Source organism: Lampetra planeri, chromosome 38, assembly GCF_965212315.1.
Source record: "Lampetra planeri chromosome 38, kcLamPlan1.2.h2, whole genome shotgun sequence".
NCBI classification, from domain to species: domain Eukaryota; kingdom Metazoa; phylum Chordata; class Hyperoartia; order Petromyzontiformes; family Petromyzontidae; genus Lampetra; species Lampetra planeri.
This window is the reverse complement of record NC_136144.1, coordinates 1,306,543-1,328,735: the sequence shown is the minus strand read 5'-3', so window position 1 is coordinate 1,328,735 and position 22,193 is coordinate 1,306,543. Positions and strand designations below refer to the sequence as shown.

General features: G+C 55.0%; 2 protein-coding genes across 3 annotated transcripts in view; both read right to left on the bottom strand.

Moving 5' to 3' along the window:
• Nucleotides 1-5,515: 5,515 nt before the first annotated feature.
• The window catches only part of IPPK (inositol-pentakisphosphate 2-kinase), a 69,827-nt gene continuing 53,149 nt past the window's right edge, over nt 5,516-22,193 (bottom strand). For both annotated transcript variants that reach the window (XM_078612160.1, XM_078612162.1), the window contains exons 10-13: nt 20,454-20,589; nt 19,597-19,699; nt 13,006-13,085; nt 5,516-11,023 (exon numbers count right to left, since the gene is read on the bottom strand). In XM_078612160.1, the coding sequence (XP_078468286.1) occupies nt 10,582-11,023; nt 13,006-13,085; nt 19,597-19,699; nt 20,454-20,589 (761 nt within the window). In that variant the 3' untranslated portion in view covers nt 5,516-10,581. The remainder of the gene's footprint in view (nt 11,024-13,005; nt 13,086-19,596; nt 19,700-20,453; nt 20,590-22,193) is intronic.
• LOC144731325 (uncharacterized) lies at nt 17,137-19,542 on the bottom strand. Its single transcript, XM_078612394.1, has 2 exons — nt 19,533-19,542; nt 17,137-19,196 (listed from the first exon to the last, which is right to left on the bottom strand). Exons 1-2 carry the CDS (start codon nt 19,540-19,542, stop codon nt 17,227-17,229), a joined length of 1,980 nt encoding a protein of 659 aa, XP_078468520.1. The 3' UTR covers nt 17,137-17,226.

The window sequence follows — 22,193 nt, the reverse complement described above, 5'->3', positions numbered from 1 at the left end:
CGAAGTGAGTTACACACACAAACACCCCGCCATTCACCAGCCAGTTACACACACAAACACCCCGCCATTCACCACCAAGTGAGTTACACACACAAACACCCCGCCATTCACCACAGAGTTACACTCACAAATACCCCGCCATTCACCACCAAGTGAGTTACACTCACAAATACCCCGCTATTCACCACCAAGTGAGTTACACAACACAAACACCCCGCCATTCCCCACCAAGTGAGTTACACACACAAACACCCCGCCATTCACCACCAAGTGAGTTACACACACAAACACCCCACCATTCACCACCAAATGAGTTACACAACACAAACACCCCGCCATTCACCACAAAGTGAGTTACACACACAAACACCCCGCCATTCACCACCAAGTGAGTTACACACACAAACACCCCGCCATTCACCACCAAGTGAGTTACACACACAAACACTCCACCATTCACCGCCAAGTGAGTTACATACACAAACACCCCGCCATTCACCACCAAGTGAGTTACACAACACAAACACTCCGCCATTCACCACCAAGTGAGTTACACACACAAACACCCCGCCGTTCACCACGAAGTGAGTTACACACACAAACACCCCGCCATTCACCACAAAGTGAGTTACACACACAAACACCCCGCCATTCACCACCAGGTGAGTTACACACACAAACACCCCGCCATTCTCCACCAAGTGAGTTACACACACAAACACCCCGCCATTCACCACCAAGTGAGTTACACACACAAACACTCCGCCATTCACCACCAAGTGAGTTACACACTCAAACACCCCGCCATTCACCACGAAGTGAGTTACACACACAAACACCCCGCCATTCACCACCAAGTGAGTTACACACACAAACACCCCGCAATTCACCACCAAGTGAGTTACACACACAAACACCCCGCCATTTACCACCAAGTGAGTTACACAAACAAACACCCCGCAATTCACCACCAAGTGAGTTACACACACAAACACCCCGCCATTCACCACCAAGTGAGTTACACACACAAACACCCCGCAATTCACCACCAAGTGAGTTACACACACAAACACCCCGCAATTCACCACCAAGTGAGTTACACACACAAACACCCCGCCATTCACCACCAAGTGAGTTACACACAAACACCCCGCCATTCACCACGAAGTGAGTTACACAACACAAACACCCCGCCATTCACCAGCCAGTTACACACACAAACACCCCGCCATTCACCACCAAGTGAGTTACACACACAAACACCCCGCCATTTACCAGAGTTACACTCGCAAATACCCCGCTATTCACCACCAAGTGAGTTACACAACACAAACACCCCGCCATTCCCCACCAAGTGAGTTACACACACAAACACCCCGCCATTTACCACCAAGTGAGTTACACAACACAAACACCCCGCCATTCACCACCAAGTGAGTAACACAAACAAACACCCCGCCATTCACCACGAAGTGAGTTACACACACAAACACCCCGCCATTCACCAGCCAGTTACACACACAAACACCCCGCCATTCACCACCAAGTGAGTTACACAACACAAACACCCCGCCATTCACCAGCCAGTTACACACACAAACACCCCGCCATTCACCACCAAGTGAGTTACACACACAAACACCCCGCCATTCACCACAGAGTTACACTCACAAATACCCCGCCATTCACCACCAAGTGAGTTACACTCACAAATACCCCGCTATTCACCACCAAGTGAGTTACACAACACAAACACCCCGCCATTCCCCACCAAGTGAGTTACACACACAAACACCCCGCCATTCACCACCAAGTGAGTTACACACACAAACACCCCACCATTCACCACCAAGTGAGTTACACAACACAAACACCCCGCCATTCACCACAAAGTGAGTTACACACACAAACACCCCGCCATTCACCACCAAGTGAGTTACACACACAAACACCCCGCCATTCACCACCAAGTGAGTTACACACACAAACACTCCGCCATTCACCGCCAAGTGAGTTACATACACAAACACCCCGCCATTCACCACCAAGTGAGTTACACAACACAAACACTCCGCCATTCACCACCAAGTGAGTTACACACTCAAACACCCCGCCATTCACCACCAAGTGAGTAACACAAACAAACACCCCGCCATTCACCACCAAGTGAGTTACACACACAAACACCCCGCCATTCACCACGAAGTGAGTTACACACACAAACACCCCGCCATTCACCACCAGGTGAGTTACACACACAAACACCCCGCCATTCACCACCAAGTGAGTTACACACACAAACACCCCGCCATTCACCACCAAGTGAGTTACACACACAAACACTCCGCCATTCACCACCAAGTGAGTTACACACTCAAACACCCCGCCATTCACCACGAAGTGAGTTACACACACAAACACCCCGCCATTCACCACCAAGTGAGTTACACACACAAACACCCCGCCATTCACCACCAAGTGAGTTACACACACAAACACCCCGCCATTCACCACCAAGTGAGTTACACAACACAAACACTCCGCCATTCACCACCAAGTGAGTTACACACTCAAACACCCCGCCATTCACCACCAAGTGAGTAACACAAACAAACACCCCGCCATTCACCACCAAGTGAGTTACACACACAAACACCCCGCCATTCACCACGAAGTGAGTTACACACACAAACACCCCGCCATTCACCACCAGGTGAGTTACACACACAAACACCCCGCCATTCACCACCAAGTGAGTTACACACACAAACACCCCGCCATTCACCACCAAGTGAGTTACACACACAAACACTCCGCCATTCACCACCAAGTGAGTTACACACTCAAACACCCCGCCATTCACCACGAAGTGAGTTACACACACAAACACCCCGCCATTCACCACCAAGTGAGTTACACACACAAACACCCCGCCATTCACCACCAAGTGAGTTACACACACAAACACCCCGCCATTCACCACCAAGTGAGTTACACACACAAACACCCCGCCATTCACCACCAAGTGAGTTACACACAAACACCCCGCCATTCACCACCAAGTGAGTTACACACACAAACACCCCGCCATTCACCACCAAGTGAGTAACACACACAAACACCCCGCCATTCACCACCAAGTGAGTTACACACACAAACACCCCGCCATTCACCACCGAGTTACACTCACAAATACCCCGCTATTCACCACCAAGTGAGTTACACAACACAAACACCCCGCCATTCCCCACCAAGTTAGTTACACACACAAACACCCCGCCATTCACCACGAAGTGAGTTACACACACAAACACCCCGCCATTCACCACCAAGTGAGTTACATACACAAACACCCCGCCATTCACCACCAAGTGAGTTACACAACACAAACACCCAGCCATTCACCACCAAGTGAGTTACACACACAAACACCCCGCCATTCACCACGAAGTGAGTTACACACACAAACACCCCGCCATTCACCACCAAGTGAGTTACATACACAAACACCCCGCCATTCACCACCAAGTGAGTTACACAACACAAACACTCCGCCATTCACCACCAAGTGAGTTACACACACAAACACCCCGCCATTCACCACCAAGTGAGTTACACACACAAACACCCCGCCATTCACCACCAAGTGAGTTACACACACAAACACCCCGCCATTCACCACGAAGTGAGTTACACACACAAACACCCCGCCATTCACCACAAAGTGAGTTACACACACAAACACCCCGCCATTCACCACCAGGTGAGTTACACACACAAACACCCCGCCATTCACCACCAAGTGAGTTACACACACAAACACCCCGCCATTCACCACCAAGTGAGTTACACACACAAACACTCCGCCATTCACCACCAAGTGAGTTACACACTCAAACACCCCGCCATTCACCACGAAGTGAGTTACACACACAAACACCCCGCCATTCACCACCAAGTGAGTTACACACACAAACACCCCGCAATTCACCACCAAGTGAGTTACACACACAAACACCCCGCCATTTACCACCAAGTGAGTTACACAAACAAACACCCCGCAATTCACCACCAAGTGAGTTACACACACAAACACCCCGCCATTCACCACCAAGTGAGTTACACACACAAACACCCCGCAATTCACCACCAAGTGAGTTACACACACAAACACCCCGCAATTCACCACCAAGTGAGTTACACACACAAACACCCCGCCATTCACCACCAAGTGAGTTACACACAAACACCCCGCCATTCACCACGAAGTGAGTTACACAACACAAACACCCCGCCATTCACCAGCCAGTTACACACACAAACACCCCGCCATTCACCACCAAGTGAGTTACACACACAAACACCCCGCCATTCACCAGAGTTACACTCACAAATACCCCGCTATTCACCACCAAGTGAGTTACACAACACAAACACTCCGCCATTCACCACCAAGTGAGTTACACACTCAAACACCCCGCCATTCACCACGAAGTGAGTTACACACACAAACACCCCGCCATTCACCACCAAGTGAGTTACACACACAAACACCCCGCAATTCACCACCAAGTGAGTTACACACACAAACACCCCGCCATTCACCACCAAGTGAGTTACACACACAAACACCCCGCCATTCACCACCAAGTGAGTTACACACAAACACCCCGCCATTCACCACCAAGTGAGTTACACACACAAACACCCCGCCATTCACCACCAAGTGAGTAACACACACAAACACCCCGCCATTCACCACCAAGTGAGTTACACACACAAACACCCCGCCATTCACCACCGAGTTACACTCACAAATACCCCGCTATTCACCACCAAGTGAGTTACACAACACAAACACCCCGCCATTCCCCACCAAGTTAGTTACACACACAAACACCCCGCCATTCACCACGAAGTGAGTTACACACACAAACACCCCGCCATTCACCACCAAGTGAGTTACATACACAAACACCCCGCCATTCACCACCAAGTGAGTTACACAACACAAACACCCAGCCATTCACCACCAAGTGAGTTACACACACAAACACTCCGCCATTCACCGCCAAGTGAGTTACACACACACACAAACACCCCGCCATTCACCACGAAGTGAGTTACACACACAAACACCCCGCCATTCACCACCAAGTGAGGGTGATGTCACCACGGCGCCTGTGCCAGGCCAGGTGCACTTTGAGGCCACGTTAAGTGTCGACGGCTCGCTGACAGGTCTCGGGACAAACTCAGGTGCCATGGGTTGGCTGACTGAGATGACCGGTAGATGCACACCAGCTGCATCCCCTATTGTTGCAAACTTGCTCTATTTTATGCGCCCGGCGCTCCGTTCATTGTTGTGAGCGTCGCTCCTCTGCCCTGCGTTTATTGCGGGAGGGCGACTGCCTCCACCTGCCCAGCACACACAACCGCGATCACATGCAGCCCGCTCACACCCCACCACCAGGCTCCTCACCACCCAGCGAAGGAGCGCGTGCGCGGAGCCAACTCATCGAGTTCAGTTTTTTATTGAGCTCCGCGGAGTACAAATCTCATTGAAAAACCACGCGGTAGTGGCGGCGGCGGCGGCAGCGTGCAGCACAGCAGCTGCTCACAGCCAGCCCCTCGCACCACTCACTCACTCACAATCCACTCCCCACTCAAATAGCTAACCGCTTACAATCCCCCCCCCCCATCCATTAAATCGCTCAATCCACCCCCCCCCCCCCATTCTGCGTCCCTTATTCTCCTCCATGCCTCCATCTTCTATCGCGACACATCTATTCCATCCTCCTCCCTGCCTCGCTCCCTTCAACCCCCAAAGCCCTCTATTCAACCCATCACATCCTATCGCTGCTCCAATTCCTACATCCTCAGCCCTAACCCTCTCACACCACCCCCCCCCCCACTCTATCCTAACCCTCTCCCCACTCACACCACTCCCACTCTATCCTAACCCTCTCCCCACTCACACCACCCCACCACTCTATCCTAACCCTCTCCCCACTCACACCACCCCCACTCTATCCTCACCCTCTCCCCTCTCACCCCCACCCATCCCCCCCCCGCTCGATCCGTCCTTCCGTCTTCCAGCACTTGATCCCCCGTCATCCCCATCACCGAGCCTCATGGAGACTGTCGCCTCCGCGTACAAAAACACTCGTACACACGTGTACACCCCACTCACACTCACACACGTGTACACCCCACTCACACCAGCATACAGACAAGACAAAGTCTCCCCCCTCGCACCCCTGTGTAGCCTTAACAGACTGTCGGGGCAAGTGCTGTTAGCGAGCAGCTCCTATGAAAGCCGGCACGACACACGAGGGGGTGGGTGGCCAGAACCACGCCCGGCCGCCTTTGTCTCCCCATTGCTGATGCTTTTCAACACCGCAACAGATAACACATTGTTAAGGCCGAGTCGACCTAGGGGAGGGCCCAGGACCGGTTGAAGATCATCATCGCCGCAGTTGGCCGTGAGCGGGAATCCAACAAGGGTCTCTGGCGGGTTTCGGAGCGCAGCGCGCTAACCACTGCGCCACCGCCACCCGCACGTAACACACACAGAGACAAACACGCACAAACACGGACCCGCTCGACGTTCAAACGTGCAGCTGTTAAATTTGGAAAGAATCTCGTGGCGCCCGTGTCAGGGGATCAATGTCAGTGGCCCTGCCCAGCCACGCGCACACACAACGGGCCAGGCCGCCCCCCGCACGCAGTGCTCACAACCTGTGCAGCACCACAGCCACCCGCGTGCCAAAGCCGCCCCGAGGGGTACGGCGAATTGGAGCGACAGCCCCGGGCCCCGCGGTTGGGGGGCGGGGGGGCGAGGGGGTCCGCGCATGGACGTCAGTGTCGGACTTAATACTTCCGGTTTAGTTTGAAGGCATTGGGGAGGGGGCACCCCCCCCTCTGTAGACACATCAGCAGAGTACGCATCACGTGTGCGGGCCACGTACATCACGCTGACGTGACATCGGTCGATCCAGGTCCACCTGCAATCGCGTTCGTCACGTGCAATGCACGCAGCTCTTGGCGCACGTGACGTGTACATCGTGTGAGCACATCGCAACGCGTGACGTCGTGGTGTCCACGTGGAGATCTGAATCGCACGTAGCCAGCATGCGGTGGGCCAAGATGAATCCGCACGTGGGGAAGGAAGGGGCGGCTGAGTAACACTGCTACGGAGACGCGTCAACCCGCACACTCACCGCACACTCACGGCACTCATTACTCGTGTGCTTGCACGCTATTGACCTTCCACAAGAGTGTGGCGCACATCAGTGAGGTCACACACCAGGGCACGCGCACACACACCAGCAGTTGTACACATTAGCGCGCACACACAGTCGTGAGCCTACAGACGAGATCACGTGCACACAAGCTCACCGGCGAGGTGAGCTTACACACTGGCGAGTCCACACCCCTGTTCGAGTGTGCAAAGCTCTTAACCCTAAGCCTAACAGAGCTCAAATGTCATGGCTAAAGTTAGTTTACACACACACATGCGCACACACACGTGCACGCATACACGCGCACATATGCACGCACGCATAGACGCAAACACGCACGCACGTGTGCATACTTCAGTGAGGAGGCAACGTGGTTTATGCACAGATCAGCGAGGCCCTCCGAGCCACATCCCTAACGTGCGACTCGAACCCTCACCTCCTCACAGGAGGCTAAACCAGGTGGGGGGAGGAGGGGGGGGTCAGGGCCGCCCGTGAACGGGTTAAACCGGCTTAGGGGTGTCTGGTGGTGGGGGAGATCAGGGCTGTGGCTCTCGGTCTGTTGAGTAAATTCACGAAAAAAAAGGATTAACGAAAGCAAAAATCTCAACGGAGCAAGGAGCTTTCCCTACACGGCGAGTCCAGAGACTCGGCAAAGGTTTTCCCGGACAAATAATTTAACATTGTTCCTGATGAACAACCCCAAATTAGCACGTGGTCAACCGGGGCACGGTTGGGGGGCCCCTGGCCCTAAACGCAGGCCCAGGGCAGCTCCAAGTGTAGCCTGGGGGGCAGGGCTGGCGGAGATTTATATCGGAGACACTCGTCCCCAAACGATTCCGGCGTCTTGGCGAATTGGAGAGTCCAGGGCACAAGAGCCGACACGGCAGTTGTAGTAACTCCATCACCACCACCACTACCAACCACTCGCAATGCCACCGCTATAACTACTCCCACTGCAATCGGCATCACCTCTAATCACCGCAGACACTGCACTTAAAACTCGAACAGAAGTGCACGTGTAATTGGTGATGGCTGTCGTGTTGGTGGTGGTTGCAGGAGTTGGAGACGTTTCCGTACCTGGGCAGTGTGCTTATGACCAGGTAAGGTTTGGCAGTGGGGGTCTCACTCCTAATCAATCGTGCAGCATTATCGTTTCATAAACAGCGGAACGCTGTGTGGAGCTACCTGGCCTGTTGGTCCACACGAAGCTTCGGGTCTTCTCGGCAACAGTCATACTCCCCCCCTCTATGCTTGCAAAACGTGGACCCCTCTAATGGAACATGTGGGCAAGTTTGAAAACCTTCAGGCTGACCTGCCTAAGATCCACCCTGGGTTTAACCCGACTGGATTGTGTGAGGAGCTCACGAATCCTTGAAAGATGTGGACACATTCCCATCAGTGAGCTCGTCCAGCAGGCAAGGCTGCGTTGGCGTGGCCATGTAGCCCGCATGCCCAGCCACCGCATGCACAAGCGGCTTCTGTTTGGCCGGATAGAGGGGGCTTAAAACGGGAATGGCACCGACTGGAGAAGAGATGGGCTGATGCGGCACAGGAGGACGTGGAGCTGAGTGGACTTGCCGATGAACGGTACAGGCGGTGTAAAAATCGGCATCTGTGGAGGAGGCTCGTGAAGGACGCTGCTACTGGGCAGTTGGAGGCAGTCGCCCTCCAGCAACAAAGGAGGGCGGAGGAGCGACGCTCACAACAATGAGTGGAGCGCCGGGCGGCTAAAACGCAGCAAGTTGGCACAGTAGGGAGCACAGGTGGTGCATCAGCCAGTTTTCTCAGTCAACCTATGGCACCTGGGTCTGTCTCATGACCTCCTGCCAGCGCGCCTTCGACACCTCACGTGGCATCAAAGGGCACCTAGCCTGGCACAAGTGCCATGGTGACGTCACCACCACTTAGTGGCAAAAGGTTGCTGTTGGTAGTGATGGTAGAGGTAGTGGTCATGGCAGTGGTGATGGTGGAGGTGATGGTGAAGTAAGAGGTGGTAGTGGTAGTGGTGTTGATGGAAGTCGCTTGTAACAAACAGCGGGGCGAGCGACTGGCTGTGGCATTCACAGCTGCTGCATTCATGCCACCGACGGCGGCGGCGGTGGCGGCTAACACGGGAAGAGCTCATGCCAACTCAGCACATGTGTGTGTGTGTGCCCGTGTTGTTTTGTTTGTTATTGCGCACGGGCGCGTTGTGTAACCCCCCACCCCCGCCGCTGCTCTGTTGCGTAACAATGAGCGCGGTCTGCAACAGCTGCTGCTGCTGATGAGATTTCTGCTGCTACGAACACTGCTGCTGATGGTATTGCTGCAGTGGATGAGAGCGATTCTCATCATATTGCTGCTTCTTCCACTGCTGCTCTTCTTGCTTTTGGCTACAGCTTCTACAGCAGCTCGCGCTGATGCTTCTGAACGCAGCAGGTGGTGACGACTACTGTGTAGACCAGTATCCGGGACTCTTTCCTTAGCCCCTCGACGTGAATAAATACAGTCCTTAATTACAGCAACGAAACAACTTAAATATGGATACCACTCCCAGCGTGGGGGAAGATGCCCACAGCGCTGAGTTTCAAGAGGAGTCGAATGATCAGCGTTGAGAACGGCCTCGTGAAAGCGGATATCACAGAGCTACCTCTGAGATCCCTTCTTCAATAGACCTCTGGTCCACTCAGAACAGGCTACGCTGAAGCGGATATCACAGAGCTACCTCTGAGATCACTTCTTTTTCAAGCGACGACCTCTGGCCCATACACAGGAGAGAGGGGGGAGGGGGGGAACCTGGCGCCTCGCGAGCTGCGCTGGCATGGCAGTGGAAAAAGTAGGCACGGCAGGACCGACAGGCTGGGCGCACGCTCAGCAGGCGATCCGCTCCAGGAAATGCAATGGACCCCCTTCGCTGAGGGTTTGGTACCGCAGACGAGCGTGGGGCGATCGCGTAGGTCTGGGGGTGAAAGTCGACACGCCGGTCAGCGCTGAATTTGGTGATGGTGCGACGGTGAAGGCAGGGAGCGGTCGCAAGTGCACAGAAGCACCGCACCCAGATTCTGCCATAACGGGTACTGTCTGTAGCGTGACCTGTTCCAACTGTTACGACGCACGGCAGTCACCCACCATTTAAGCGCGTGTGGGTGCATGCGTGCAGGAGCGTGTGTGCGTGTGGTGTGAAACCCCCCCCCCCCCACCACTGCCTCGTTTGCCCCACCAACTTCACGGTGTGTGTCCGTGTGTGTGCGTACGTGTGTGTGCGTGTGAAGTGTGGAGGCGGCGTGGGGTAGCTCTACGGTCACGGTAGGCTCTGTACGGAGCGGCCGGCGGGACGCTCAGCGCCACGCCGCCCCTACCCCTACGACCTCAGCGTGGCGCACAGCGCCAGCGGCGACGGCCGGCCCAGTGGTGCCGGCGATTGCGGCGACGTCACCGGCATCGACCACGACGCCGGGGAGCCAGATTCGGTATCCGGAGTTCGCCGCTCTTCCTCCTCCTCTTCCTCCTCCTCCTCTTCTTCTTCCTCCTCTTCTTCTTCCTCCTCCTCATCCTCCTCCTCCACGCCGATGTGTGGCGTGGTCACCGGCGCCAACGAGCCCATGCCTCCCACCGGTGCCAACCCCATGTGCGCCATCAGGTAGCTGCGCAGGATGAGGCAGTGTTGCTGATGGTGGTGTGGGATCTTGTCCATGGGCTTGGGGTCCAGGTCGAGCACGGAGACGGAAAAGCGCAGGGGGAAGGCGCCCGCGCCGGCGCCTACGTATGTGGGGGGGAGCTCATCCACTGCTTCGGCCGGGGGGCTGAGTTGTTGCGATTTGGGGGTGGGGGTGCGGAGGCAGAGCAGTGGAGGGGGTCTTAGTGGCATCAGCGGCAGTGTTGTCATAAAATTCATCATCAGCAGCAGCTTTGTTATATAATTCATCATCAGCAGCAGCGTTGTTATATAATTCATCATCAGCAGCAGTGTTATAGAATTCATCATCAGCAGCAGCGTTGTTATAGAATTCATCATCAGCGGCAGCGTTGTTATAGAATTCATTATCATCAGCAGAAGCTTTGTCATATAATTAATCATCATCAGCAGCATTGTTATAGAATTCATCATCATCAGCAGCGTTGTTATAGAATTCATCATCATCATTAGCAGCATTTTTATAGAATTCATCATCAGCAGCTTTGTTATAGAATTCATCATCATCATCTGTCACAGATTTCATCATCATCATCAGCAGCATTGTTATAGAATTAATCATCATCAGCAGCAGCTTTGTTATATAATTCATCATCATCATCATCAGCCTTGTTATACAATTCATCATCAGCAGCGTTGTTATAGAATTCATCATCATCAGCAGCTTTGCCATATGATTCATCATCAGCAGCGTTGTTATAGAATTCATCATCATCAGCAGCTTTGCCATACGATTCATCATCAGCAGCTTTACCATAGAATTCATGATCAGCAGCGTCGTCATATAATTTATCGTTGTTATAGAATTTAATTTATCGTTGTTATAGAATTCATCATCAGCAGCAGTTTTGTGAATGAATTCATCATCATCAGCAGTTTGTTATAGAATTCATCACCAACAGCAACTTGCCACTTTTTCTGCACCCACCCACACCTCTCATCCACCATTAGTGCGGGTAGCAGTGGCATCAACGTAGAAGAACCACCACCAGCAGCAGCATCACCACCACACAACATCACAAGCAGTATCATCACCACCACCACACAGCATCACTAGCAGCAGCATCACCACCACACAGCATCACAGGATCATCACCAAAACCCACCACCACCAGCAGTATCATCATCACCAACAGTATCATCAAAGACAAAGATCCCCCGTGTAGCCTTAACAGACTGTTGGGGCAAGTGCTGTTAGCGAGCACCTATGAAGGCAGGAACGGCACACGAGGGGGTGGGTGGCCAGCACCACGCCCGGCCGCCTTTGTCGCCCTCGTGGCGATGTTTACACGCCGCACTAAGTAAAAATTTGAGGTCGAGTCGACCTAGGGGAGGCCCAGAATAGGTTCAAATAATCGTCACTGGTGTTGGTCGTGAGTGGGAATCGATCTCAGGTCGCCGGTTTCATAGAGCTGGGCACTAACTACGACACTGCCGCTCACCACAACCACATCACCACCACCATTACCACCACCACCATCACCACCATCATTATCACCACTGGCAGAGCCAGTGGGGGGGGGGGGGGTGGTGGGTGGCACGTGCCCCCCAAATGATCCGATCGAAATTCCTAATTTCGATCGGATCATTGGGGTTTATTAGTAATAAATCGGCATTTTGCGACTCCCACTGCCACTGTGTAGCATATTATTACGTGCCAGGGACTCTATGAGATGAATAGTCTGAGTCCATAATTGGCAATAAGTAACGGCAAAGCAGTTATAAGTGACTCACAGAATTGTGCGCAGTTGCGTATACAGTACACGACTTCCCTGAAGGCATTCACCTTCAGCGAGCGCGATGCCGATCACACACGGATTGAATTCGACCCTTGATCAATGGCTGCGCCATCACCGCACACACGTCAAATAAAAAGCAAGGGACAAGTCCTTCCTTAATAACAACTCCTCTATCATTTTTCATTGCTGGAGGGGTTGCCCCCCCTACCTGAAAATCCTGGCTCCACCATTGATTATCACCACCACCATTATCACCATCATCATCATCACCACCACCACCACCAATATCGCCATCATTATCACCACCACCATCATCACCACCATTCAACACCACCCCCACCCCCATACTTGCCCGTGTGCCGGCCTGCTGGGCGCCACCGCGATCATCACCGACACGTCCTTTGCCGTCATGGAGACCAGATACTGGCGGATCTGCACGTGGCAAGCGCCACCACACGTGGCACACACGTGGCACGCACGTGGCACCCACACGCACGCACAGCCAGCCACGTGCCAGATTGCGATACCCGCGAGACGGAGCCATCGTGAGCAGCATGCAAAGACAAAGATCCCTCGTATAGCCTGAACAGACCGTCGGGGCAAGTGCTGTTAGCGAGCGGTACTGATGAAGGCCGGCACAGCACACGAGGGGGTGGTTTTCCAGCACTACGCCTCACCACCTTCGTCTCCCCAGTGGCGATGTTTATACACCGCATCAGGTACTCATTTGAGGCTCAGAAGCCCTTGGGGAGGCCCAGAATGGTTCAGATGATCGTCACTGGTGTCAGCCATGAGCGAGAATCGAACTCGGTCGCAGGGTTCGAAGTGCAGCGCACTAACCACGACACTACACTTACACACACATTCACACGCAATCAACAAAAGAAAGATCCCCTGGATAGCCAAAACAGACTGTTGATGCCAGTGCTGTTAGCGAGCAGGACCTATGAAGACCGGCACGGCACACGATGGGGTGGGTGGCAAGCACTATGCCAATACAGACACACGCACAAACAATACACCCTGCTGCCTTTGTCTCCCCAGCACAAATGTTTTTCCACACCCCTCCACAACCTCAGGCACCGCATCAGCCCATCTCTTCTCCGGCGCATGCCGCGCCAATTTGGCTGCTTGGGCCTGCGGTGGCTGGGCATGTGGTGGATGGGCACGCGGGATGTGTGACCCAGCCAACGCACACACGCCCACACGTACACACATGGGTAGCGGTGGTGTTACGGTAGCGACGGTATTAGGGGTGGCGACGGTGTTAGGGGTGGTGAGGGTGTTAGGGGTAGTGACGGTGTTAGGGGTAGTGACGGTGTTAGGGGTGGTGATGGTGTTAGGGGTGGTGATGGTATTAGGGGTGGTAACGGTGTTAGGGGTAGTGATGGTGTTAGGGGTGGCGACGGTGTTAGGGGTGGTGATGGTGTTAGGGGTGGTGATGGTGTTAGGGGTGGTAATGGTGTTAGGGGTGGTGACGGTGTTAGGGGTAGTGATTGTGTTAGGGGTGTTGACGGTGTTAGGGGTGGTGATGGTGTTAGGGGTGGTGACGGTGTTAGGGGTAGTGATGGTGTTAGGGGTGGTGACGGTGTTAGGGGTAGTGACGGTGTTAGGGGTGGTGATGGTGTTAGGGGTGGTGATGGTGTTAGGGGTGGTGATGGTGTTAGGGGTGGTGATGGTGTTAGGGGTGGTGATGGTGTTAGGGGTGGTGATGGTGTTAGGGGTGGTGACGGTGTTAGGGGTGGTGACGGTGTTAGGGGTGGTGACGGTGTTAGGGGTAGTGACGGTGTTAGGGGTGGTGATGGTGTTAGGGGTGGTGACGGTATTAGGGGTGGTGACGGTGTTAGGGGTGGTGATGGTGTTAGGGGTGGCGACGGTGTTAGGGGTAGTGACGGTGTTAGGGGTGGTGATGGTGTTAGGGGTGGTGATGGTGTTAGGGGTGGTGATGGTGTTAGGGGTGGTGACAGTATTAGGGGTGGTGATGGTGTTAGTGATGGTGTTAGGGGTAGTGATGGTGTTAGGGGTGGTGACGGTGTTAGGGGTGGTGACGGTGTTAGGGGTGGTGATGGTGTTAGGGGTGGTGATGGTGTTAGGGGTGGTGATGGTGTTAGGTGTCGTGATGGTGTTAGGGGTAGTGACGGTGTTAGGGGTGGTGATGGTGTTAGGGGTGGTGATGGTGTTAGGGGTGGCGACGATGTTAGGGGTGGCGACGATGTTAGGGGTGGCGACGGTGTTAGGGGTGGTGATGGTGTTAGGGGTGGTGATGGTGTTTGGGGTGGTGATGGTGTTAGGGGTGGTGACGGTGTTAGGGGTGGTGATGGTGTTAGGGGTGGTGACGGTGTTAGGGGTGGTGACGGTATTAGGGGTGGTGATGGTGTTAGGGGTGGTGACGGTGTTAGGGGTGGTAACGGTGTTAGGGGTGGTGACGGTGTTAGGGGTGGTGACGGTGTTAGGGGTGGTGATGGTGTTAGGGGCGGTGACGGTGTTAGGGGTGGTGACGGTGTTAGGGGTGGTGATGGTGTTAGGGGTAGTGATGGTGTTAGGGGTAGTGATGGTGTTAGGGGTGGTGACGGTGTTAGGGGTGGTGATGGTGTTTGGGGTGGTGATGGTGTTAGGGGTGGTGACGGTGTTAGGGGTGGTGACGGTGTTAGGGGTGGTGATGGTGTTAGGGGTGGTGACGGTGTTAGGGGTGGTGACGGTATTAGGGGTGGTGATGGTGTTAGGGGTGGTGACGGTGCTAGGGGTGGTAACGGTGTTAGGGGTGGTGACGGTGTTAGGGGTGGTGACGGTGTTAGGGGTGGTGATGGTGTTAGGGGCGGTGACGGTGTTAGGGGTGGTGACGGTGTTAGGGGTGGTGATGGTGCTAGGGGTGGTGATGGTGTTAGGGGTGGTGATGGTGTTAGGGATGGTGACGGTGTTAGGGGTGGTGACGGTGTTAGGGGTGGTGCCGGTGTTAGGGGTAGTGATGGTGTTAGGGGTGGTGACGGTGTAAGGGATGGTGACGGTGTTAGGGATGGTGACGGTGTTAGGGGTGGTGACGGTGTTAGGGGTGGTGATGGTGTTAGGGGTGGTGACGGTGTTAGGGGTGGTGACAGTGTTAGGGGTGGTGACGGTGTTAGGGGTGGTGACGGTGTTAGGGGTGGTGACGGTGTTAGGGGCGGTGACGGTGTTAGGGGTGGTGACGGTGTTAGGGGTGGTGACGGTGTTAGGGGTGGCGATGGTGTTAGGGGTGGTGACGGTGTTAGGGGTGGTGATGGTGTTAGGGGTGGTGATGGTGTTAGGGGTGGTGATGGTGTTAGGGATGGTGATGGTGTTAGGGGTGGTGATGGTGTTAGGGGTGGTGATGGTGTTAGGGGTGGTGACGGTGTTAGGGGTGGTGACAGTGTTAGGGGTGGTGACGGTGTTAGGGGTGGTGACGGTGTTAGGGGTGGTGACAGTGTTAGGGGTGGTGATGGTGTTAGGGGTGGTGACGGTGTTAGGGGTGGTGACGGTGTTAGGGGTGGTGACGGTGTTAGGGGTGGTGATGGTGTTAGGGGTGGTGACGGTGTTAGGGGTGGTGACGGTGTTAGGGGTGGTGACAGTGTTAGGGGTGGTGACGGTGTTAGGGGTGGTGACGGTGTTAGGGGTGGTGACGGTGTTAGGGGCGGTGACGGTGTTAGGGGTGGTGACGGTGTTAGGGGTGGCGACGGTGTTAGGGGTGGTGACGGTGTTAGGGGTGGTGATGGTGTTAGGGGTGGTGATGGTGTTAGGGGTGGTGATGGTGTTAGGGATGGTGATGGTGTTAGGGGTGGTGACGGTGTTAGGGGTGGTGACAGTGTTAGGGGTGGTGATGGTGTTAGGGGTAGTGATGGTGTTAGGGGTGGTGATGGTGTTAGGGGTAGTGATGGTGTTAGGGGTAGTGACGGTGTTAGGGGTGGTGACGGTGTTAGGGGTGGTGACGGTGTTAGGGGTGGTGACGGTGTTAGGGGTGGTGATGGTGTTAGGGGTGGTGATGGTGTTAGGGGTGGTGATGGTGTTAGGGGTCGTGATGGTGTTAGGGGTAGTGACGGTGTTAGGGGTGGTGATGGTGTTAGGGGTGGTGATGGTGTTAGGGGTGGTGACGGTGTTAGGGGTGGCGACGATGTTAGGGGTGGCGACGGTGTTAGGGGTGGTGATGGTGTTAGGGGTGGTGATGGTGTTAGGGGTGGTGACGGTGTTAGGGGTGGTGACGGTGTTAGGGCTGGTGACGGTGTTAGGGGTGGTGATGGTGTTAGGGGTGGTGATGGTGTTAGGGGTGGTGACGGTGTTAGGGGTGGTGATGGTGTTAGGGGTGGTGACGGTGTTAGGGGTGGTAACGGTGTTAGGGGTGGTGATGGTGTTAGGGGTGGTGACGGTGTTAGGGGTGGTGATGGTGTTAGGGGCGGTGACGGTGTTAGGGGTGGTGACGGTGTTAGGGGTGGCGATGGTGTTAGGGGTGGTGACGGTGTTAGGGGCGGTGACGGTGTTAGGGGTGGTAACGGTGTTAGGGGTGGCGACGGTGTTAGGGGTGGTGACGGTGTTAGGGGTGGTGATGGTGTTAGGGGTGGTGATGGTGTTAGGGGTGGGGTGATGGTGTTAGGGATGGTGATGGTGTTAGGGGTGGTGATGGTGTTAGGGGTGGTGACGGTGTTAGGGGTGGTGACAGTGTTAGGGGTGGTGATGGTGTTAGGGGTGGTGACGGTGTTAGGGGTGGTGACGGTGTTAGGGGTGGTGACGGTGTTAGGGGTGGTGATGGTGTTAGGGGTGGTGACGGTGTTAGGGGTGGTGACGGTGTTAGGGGTGGTGACAGTGTTAGGGGTGGTGACGGTGTTAGGGGTGGTGACGGTGTTAGGGGTGGTGACGGTGTTAGGGGCGGTGACGGTGTTAGGGGTAGTGACGGTGTTAGGGGTGGCGACGGTGTTAGGGGTGGTGACGGTGTTAGGGGTGGTGATGGTGTTAGGGGTGGTGATGGTGTTAGGGGTGGTGATGGTGTTAGGGATGGTGATGGTGTTAGGGGTGGTGATGGTGTTAGGGGTGGTGACGGTGTTAGGGGTGGTGACAGTGTTAGGGGTGGTGATGGTGTTAGGGGTAGTGATGGTGTTAGGGGTGGTGATGGTGTTAGGGGTAGTGATGGTGTTAGGGGTAGTGACGGTGTTAGGGGTGGTGACGGTGTTAGGGGTGGTGACGGTGTTAGGGGTGGTGACGGTGTTAGGGGTGGTGATGGTGTTAGGGGTGGTGATGGTGTTAGGGGTGGTGATGGTGTTAGGGGTCGTGATGGTGTTAGGGGTAGTGACGGTGTTAGGGGTGGTGATGGTGTTAGGGGTGGTGATGGTGTTAGGGGTGGTGACAGTGTTAGGGGTGGCGACGATGTTAGGGGTGGCGACGGTGTTAGGGGTGGTGATGGTGTTAGGGGTGGTGATGGTGTTAGGGGTGGTGATGGTGTTAGGGGTGGTGACGGTGTTAGGGGTGGTGACGGTGTTAGGGGTGGTGATGGTGTTAGGGGTGGTGATGGTGTTAGGGGTGGTGACGGTGTTAGGGGTGGTGACGGTGTTAGGGGTGGTGACGGTGTTAGGGGTGGTAACGGTGTTAGGGGTGGTGATGGTGTTAGGGGTGGTGACGGTGTTAGGGGTGGTGATGGTGTTAGGGGCGGTGACGGTGTTAGGGGTGGTGACGGTGTTAGGGGTGGCGATGGTGTTAGGGGTGGTGACGGTGTTAGGGGTGGCGACGGTGTTAGGGGTGGTGATGGTGTTAGGGGTGGTGATGGTGTTAGGGGTGGTGATGGTGTTAGGGATGGTGATGGTGTTAGGGGTGGTGATGGTGTTAGGGGTGGTGACGGTGTTAGGGGTGGTGATGGTGTTAGGGGTAGTGATGGTGTTAAGGGTGGTGATGGTGTTAGGGGTGGTGACGGTGTTAGGGGTGGCGACGGTGTTAGGGGTGGTGATGGTGTTAGGGGTGGTGATGGTGTTAGGGGTGGTGACGGTGTTAGGGGTGGCGACGGTGTTAGGGGTGGCGACGGTGTTAGGGGTGGTGATGGTATTAGGGGTGGTGTTGGTGTTAGGGGTGGTGACGGTGTTAGGGGTGGCGACGGTGTTAGGGGTGGTGACGGTGTTAGGGGTGGTGACGGTGTTAGGGGTGGTGACGGTGTTAGGGATGGTGATGGTGTTAGGGGTGGCGACGGTGTTAGGGGTGGTGACGGTGTTAGGGGTGGTGACGGTGTTTGGGGTGGTGATGGTGTTAGGGGTGGTGATGGTGTTAGGGGTGGTGACGGTGTTAGGGGTGGTGATGGTGTTAGGGTTGGTGATGGTTTTAGGGGTGGTGACGGTGTTAGGGGTGGTGATGGTGTTAGGGGTAGTGGTGGTGTTAGGGGTGGTGACGGTGTTAGGGGTGGTGATGGTGTTAGGGGTGGTGACGGTGTTAGGGGTAGTGACGGTGTTAGGGGTTGTGACGGTGTTAGGGGTAGTGACGGTGTTAAGGGTAGTGATGGTGTTAGGGGCCGTCCATAAATGATGTCACGCGAATTTGGATGATTTTTGACCACCCCCCCCCCTAGTTACATGGCGTCACAAAAAGTCAGACCCCTCCTCAAATATGACGTCACAAAGCTCTGCCCCCCCCCCCCCAAAAAAAAAACATTCTTCATATTGCTTTAAACTATTGTCATTGTAGTGCATATTTAATGTGGCGCTGCACTCTGATGTTGTAAGAGAAAATATTTATAAAAAAAGTCAATTTAATGAAGTAGAACGTATTGTCTATATTTATTTAAAGATGCGCATTTTGATGTGACGTCACATTTCTCAAACCCCCCCCCCCCCCGTCGTCACACATCGTCACAAATGTCTGACCCCCCCCCCCCCCAGGTGCGTGACGTCATTTATGGACGGCCCCTCATGGGTAGTGACGGTGTTACAGGTAGCGATGGTGTGATGGGTAGCTCCGGTGTTACCTTTGTGATGGCGAACGCTAGGGAGCCGTCGTCTCGTGTGGAGCGGTCACCCAGCCCCGCGCGGAACGCCGCTTGGAACGGCTCATCCAGCTGCGCACAGAACCTGGCGGCGGGGGGGGGGGGGCGTGAATGGGTCGCAGGTGAGGTCAGAGAAGGTGCACTTTGAAGCCACGTGAAGGCTCGCTGACAGGAGGTCATGGGACGACCAGTAGATGCAACAGCTGTGCCCCCTACTGGGCCGACTTGCTGTGTTTTAGTCACCCGGCGCTCCGCTTGCTGTTGTGTTCGTCGCTCCTCTTCCCTCCGTTGTTAGAGGGCGACTGCCTCCAACTGGCCAGCAGCGTCCTTCACGAGCCTCCTCCACCGGGGGAAATCTCGACACAGCTGGTACCAGTCATCGCCAAGTCCACTCAGCTCCACATCCTCCTGTACCGCATCAGCCCATCTCTTCTCCAGCCCATGCTGTGCCCGTCCTGCCCCCTCTATCTGGCCAAACAGAAGAGGGCTGACCATGCGGTGGCTGGGCATGTGGGCTAGATGACCCAGCCAACGCAGCCTCGCCTGCCGGAGGAGGTCACCGATGGGACTGTGTCCAGATCTTTCAAGGATTGGTGAGATCCTCACACAATCCATCCTGCTTGAATCCAGGATGGATCGTAGGCAGGCCAGCCTGAATGTTTCTAACTGGCGAAGATGTTCCATTAGGGAGGTCCACGTTTCACAAGCATAGAGAGGGGAGGGGCATGACTGTGGCCAAAAAGGCCCGAAACTTCGTGTGGAATGACAGACCAGGCGGCTTCCACACAGCATTGCACACACTCACACTCTCGCATACACTTGCGCACGCAAGCACGCACCTGCCGGCGGAGTGCATGTGTGCCCGCACGCGCTGGTACAGGGGGGTGATGCCCTCGATGTCGAGCAGGTCAAGGCGCTGCACTGCGAGGATGCGTGCCAGCACGCTCTCCTGCGGCAGCGGCGCCGCCTCACCGCCTGCAACAACCAAGCGGGGAGAGACGCGCTCGGCCCCTCAACTCACGGACACCTCCACGCCGCAACGACCACCCCCCTCAACCCGTGTAGCCTTGACAGACTGTATCATCACCACCGCCACAGCAGCATCACCAGCAGTATCATCACCACCACCAACACAGCATCACCAGCAGTATCATCACCAACACCACCATCACTGTGTAATCACGACCACCACCAACACAGAATTACCAGCAGTATCATCACCAACACCACCATCACTGTTTCATCACCACCACCAACACAACATCACCAGCAGTATCATCACAGACAATGATCCCTGAATAACCTTAAGAGACTTTTTGGGGCAAGTGCTGTTATCGAGCAGCACCTATGAAGGCCAGCAATGCACAGGTGGGGTGGGTGGCCAACACCACGCCCGGCCGCCTTTATCTCCCCAGTGGCGATTTTTAAACAACGCACCAGGTACTAATTTGAGGCTGAGTCTACCTAGGGCCATCAGCAGGAATCAATCTCGGGTCGCCGGGTTCGTAGTGCTGCGCACTAACCGCTGCACTCCCGCTCCCCATGCACAGCTACACACACACTCATCTACACACACATATCCCTCTCACTCTACACACACAATACAAATACCCGCCATTTGTCACTAAGTGACGAAGTCACCACGCCGCCTGTGCCAGGCCAGGTGCACTTTGAGGCCACGTGAAGTGTGAAAGGCTCGCTGACAGGTCTCGGGACAGACCCAGGTGCCATGGGTTTGGCTGACTGAGATGACTGACACATGCACACACTCCTCTACACACACAACAACCCGCCATTCGCCACTAAGTGGCAATGACGTCACCACGACGCTTGTGCCAGGCTATGTGCACCTTGAGGCCACGTGAAGTGTCGAACGCCTGCTGGCAGGAGGTCACGGGGCAGACCCAGGTGCCACGGGTCGACTGACTGAGATGACTGGCTGATGCATCACCTGTGTCCCCTACTGTGCCAACTTGCTGTGCTTTAGCCATCAGGCGCTCCGCTCGTTGTTGTGAGCATCGCTCCTCAGCCCTCCGTTGTTGTTGGAGGGCGACTGCCTCCAACTGCCCAGTAGCGTCCTTCACGAGCCTCCTCCACAGAGGCCGATCTTGACACCGCTGGTACCAGTCATCAAGTCCACTCAGCTCCACATCCTCCTGTACCACATCACTCCATCTCTTCTCTAGCCCGTGCCGCGCCCGTTTAGCCCCCTCGATCCGGCTGAACAAAAGCTGTTTAGGCATGCGGTGGCTGGGCATACGGGCTACATGACCCAGCCAACGCAGCCTTGCCTGCCGGAGGAGCTCACCGATGGGACTTTGTCCACATCTTTCAAGGATTTGTGAGCTCCTCACACAATCCAGCCTGGTTAAACCCAGGATGGATCGTAGGCAGGCCAGCCTAAATGTTTCTAACTAGCGAAGATTTTCCATTAGGGGTGTCCACGTTTTGCAAGCGTAGAGAAGGGAGGGAATGACCGTGGCCGAGAAGACCTGAAGCTTCGTGCGGAGTGATAGATCAGGTAGCTTCCACACAGCGTTACGTAACCGATGGAAAGATAATGCCACTCGACTGATTCG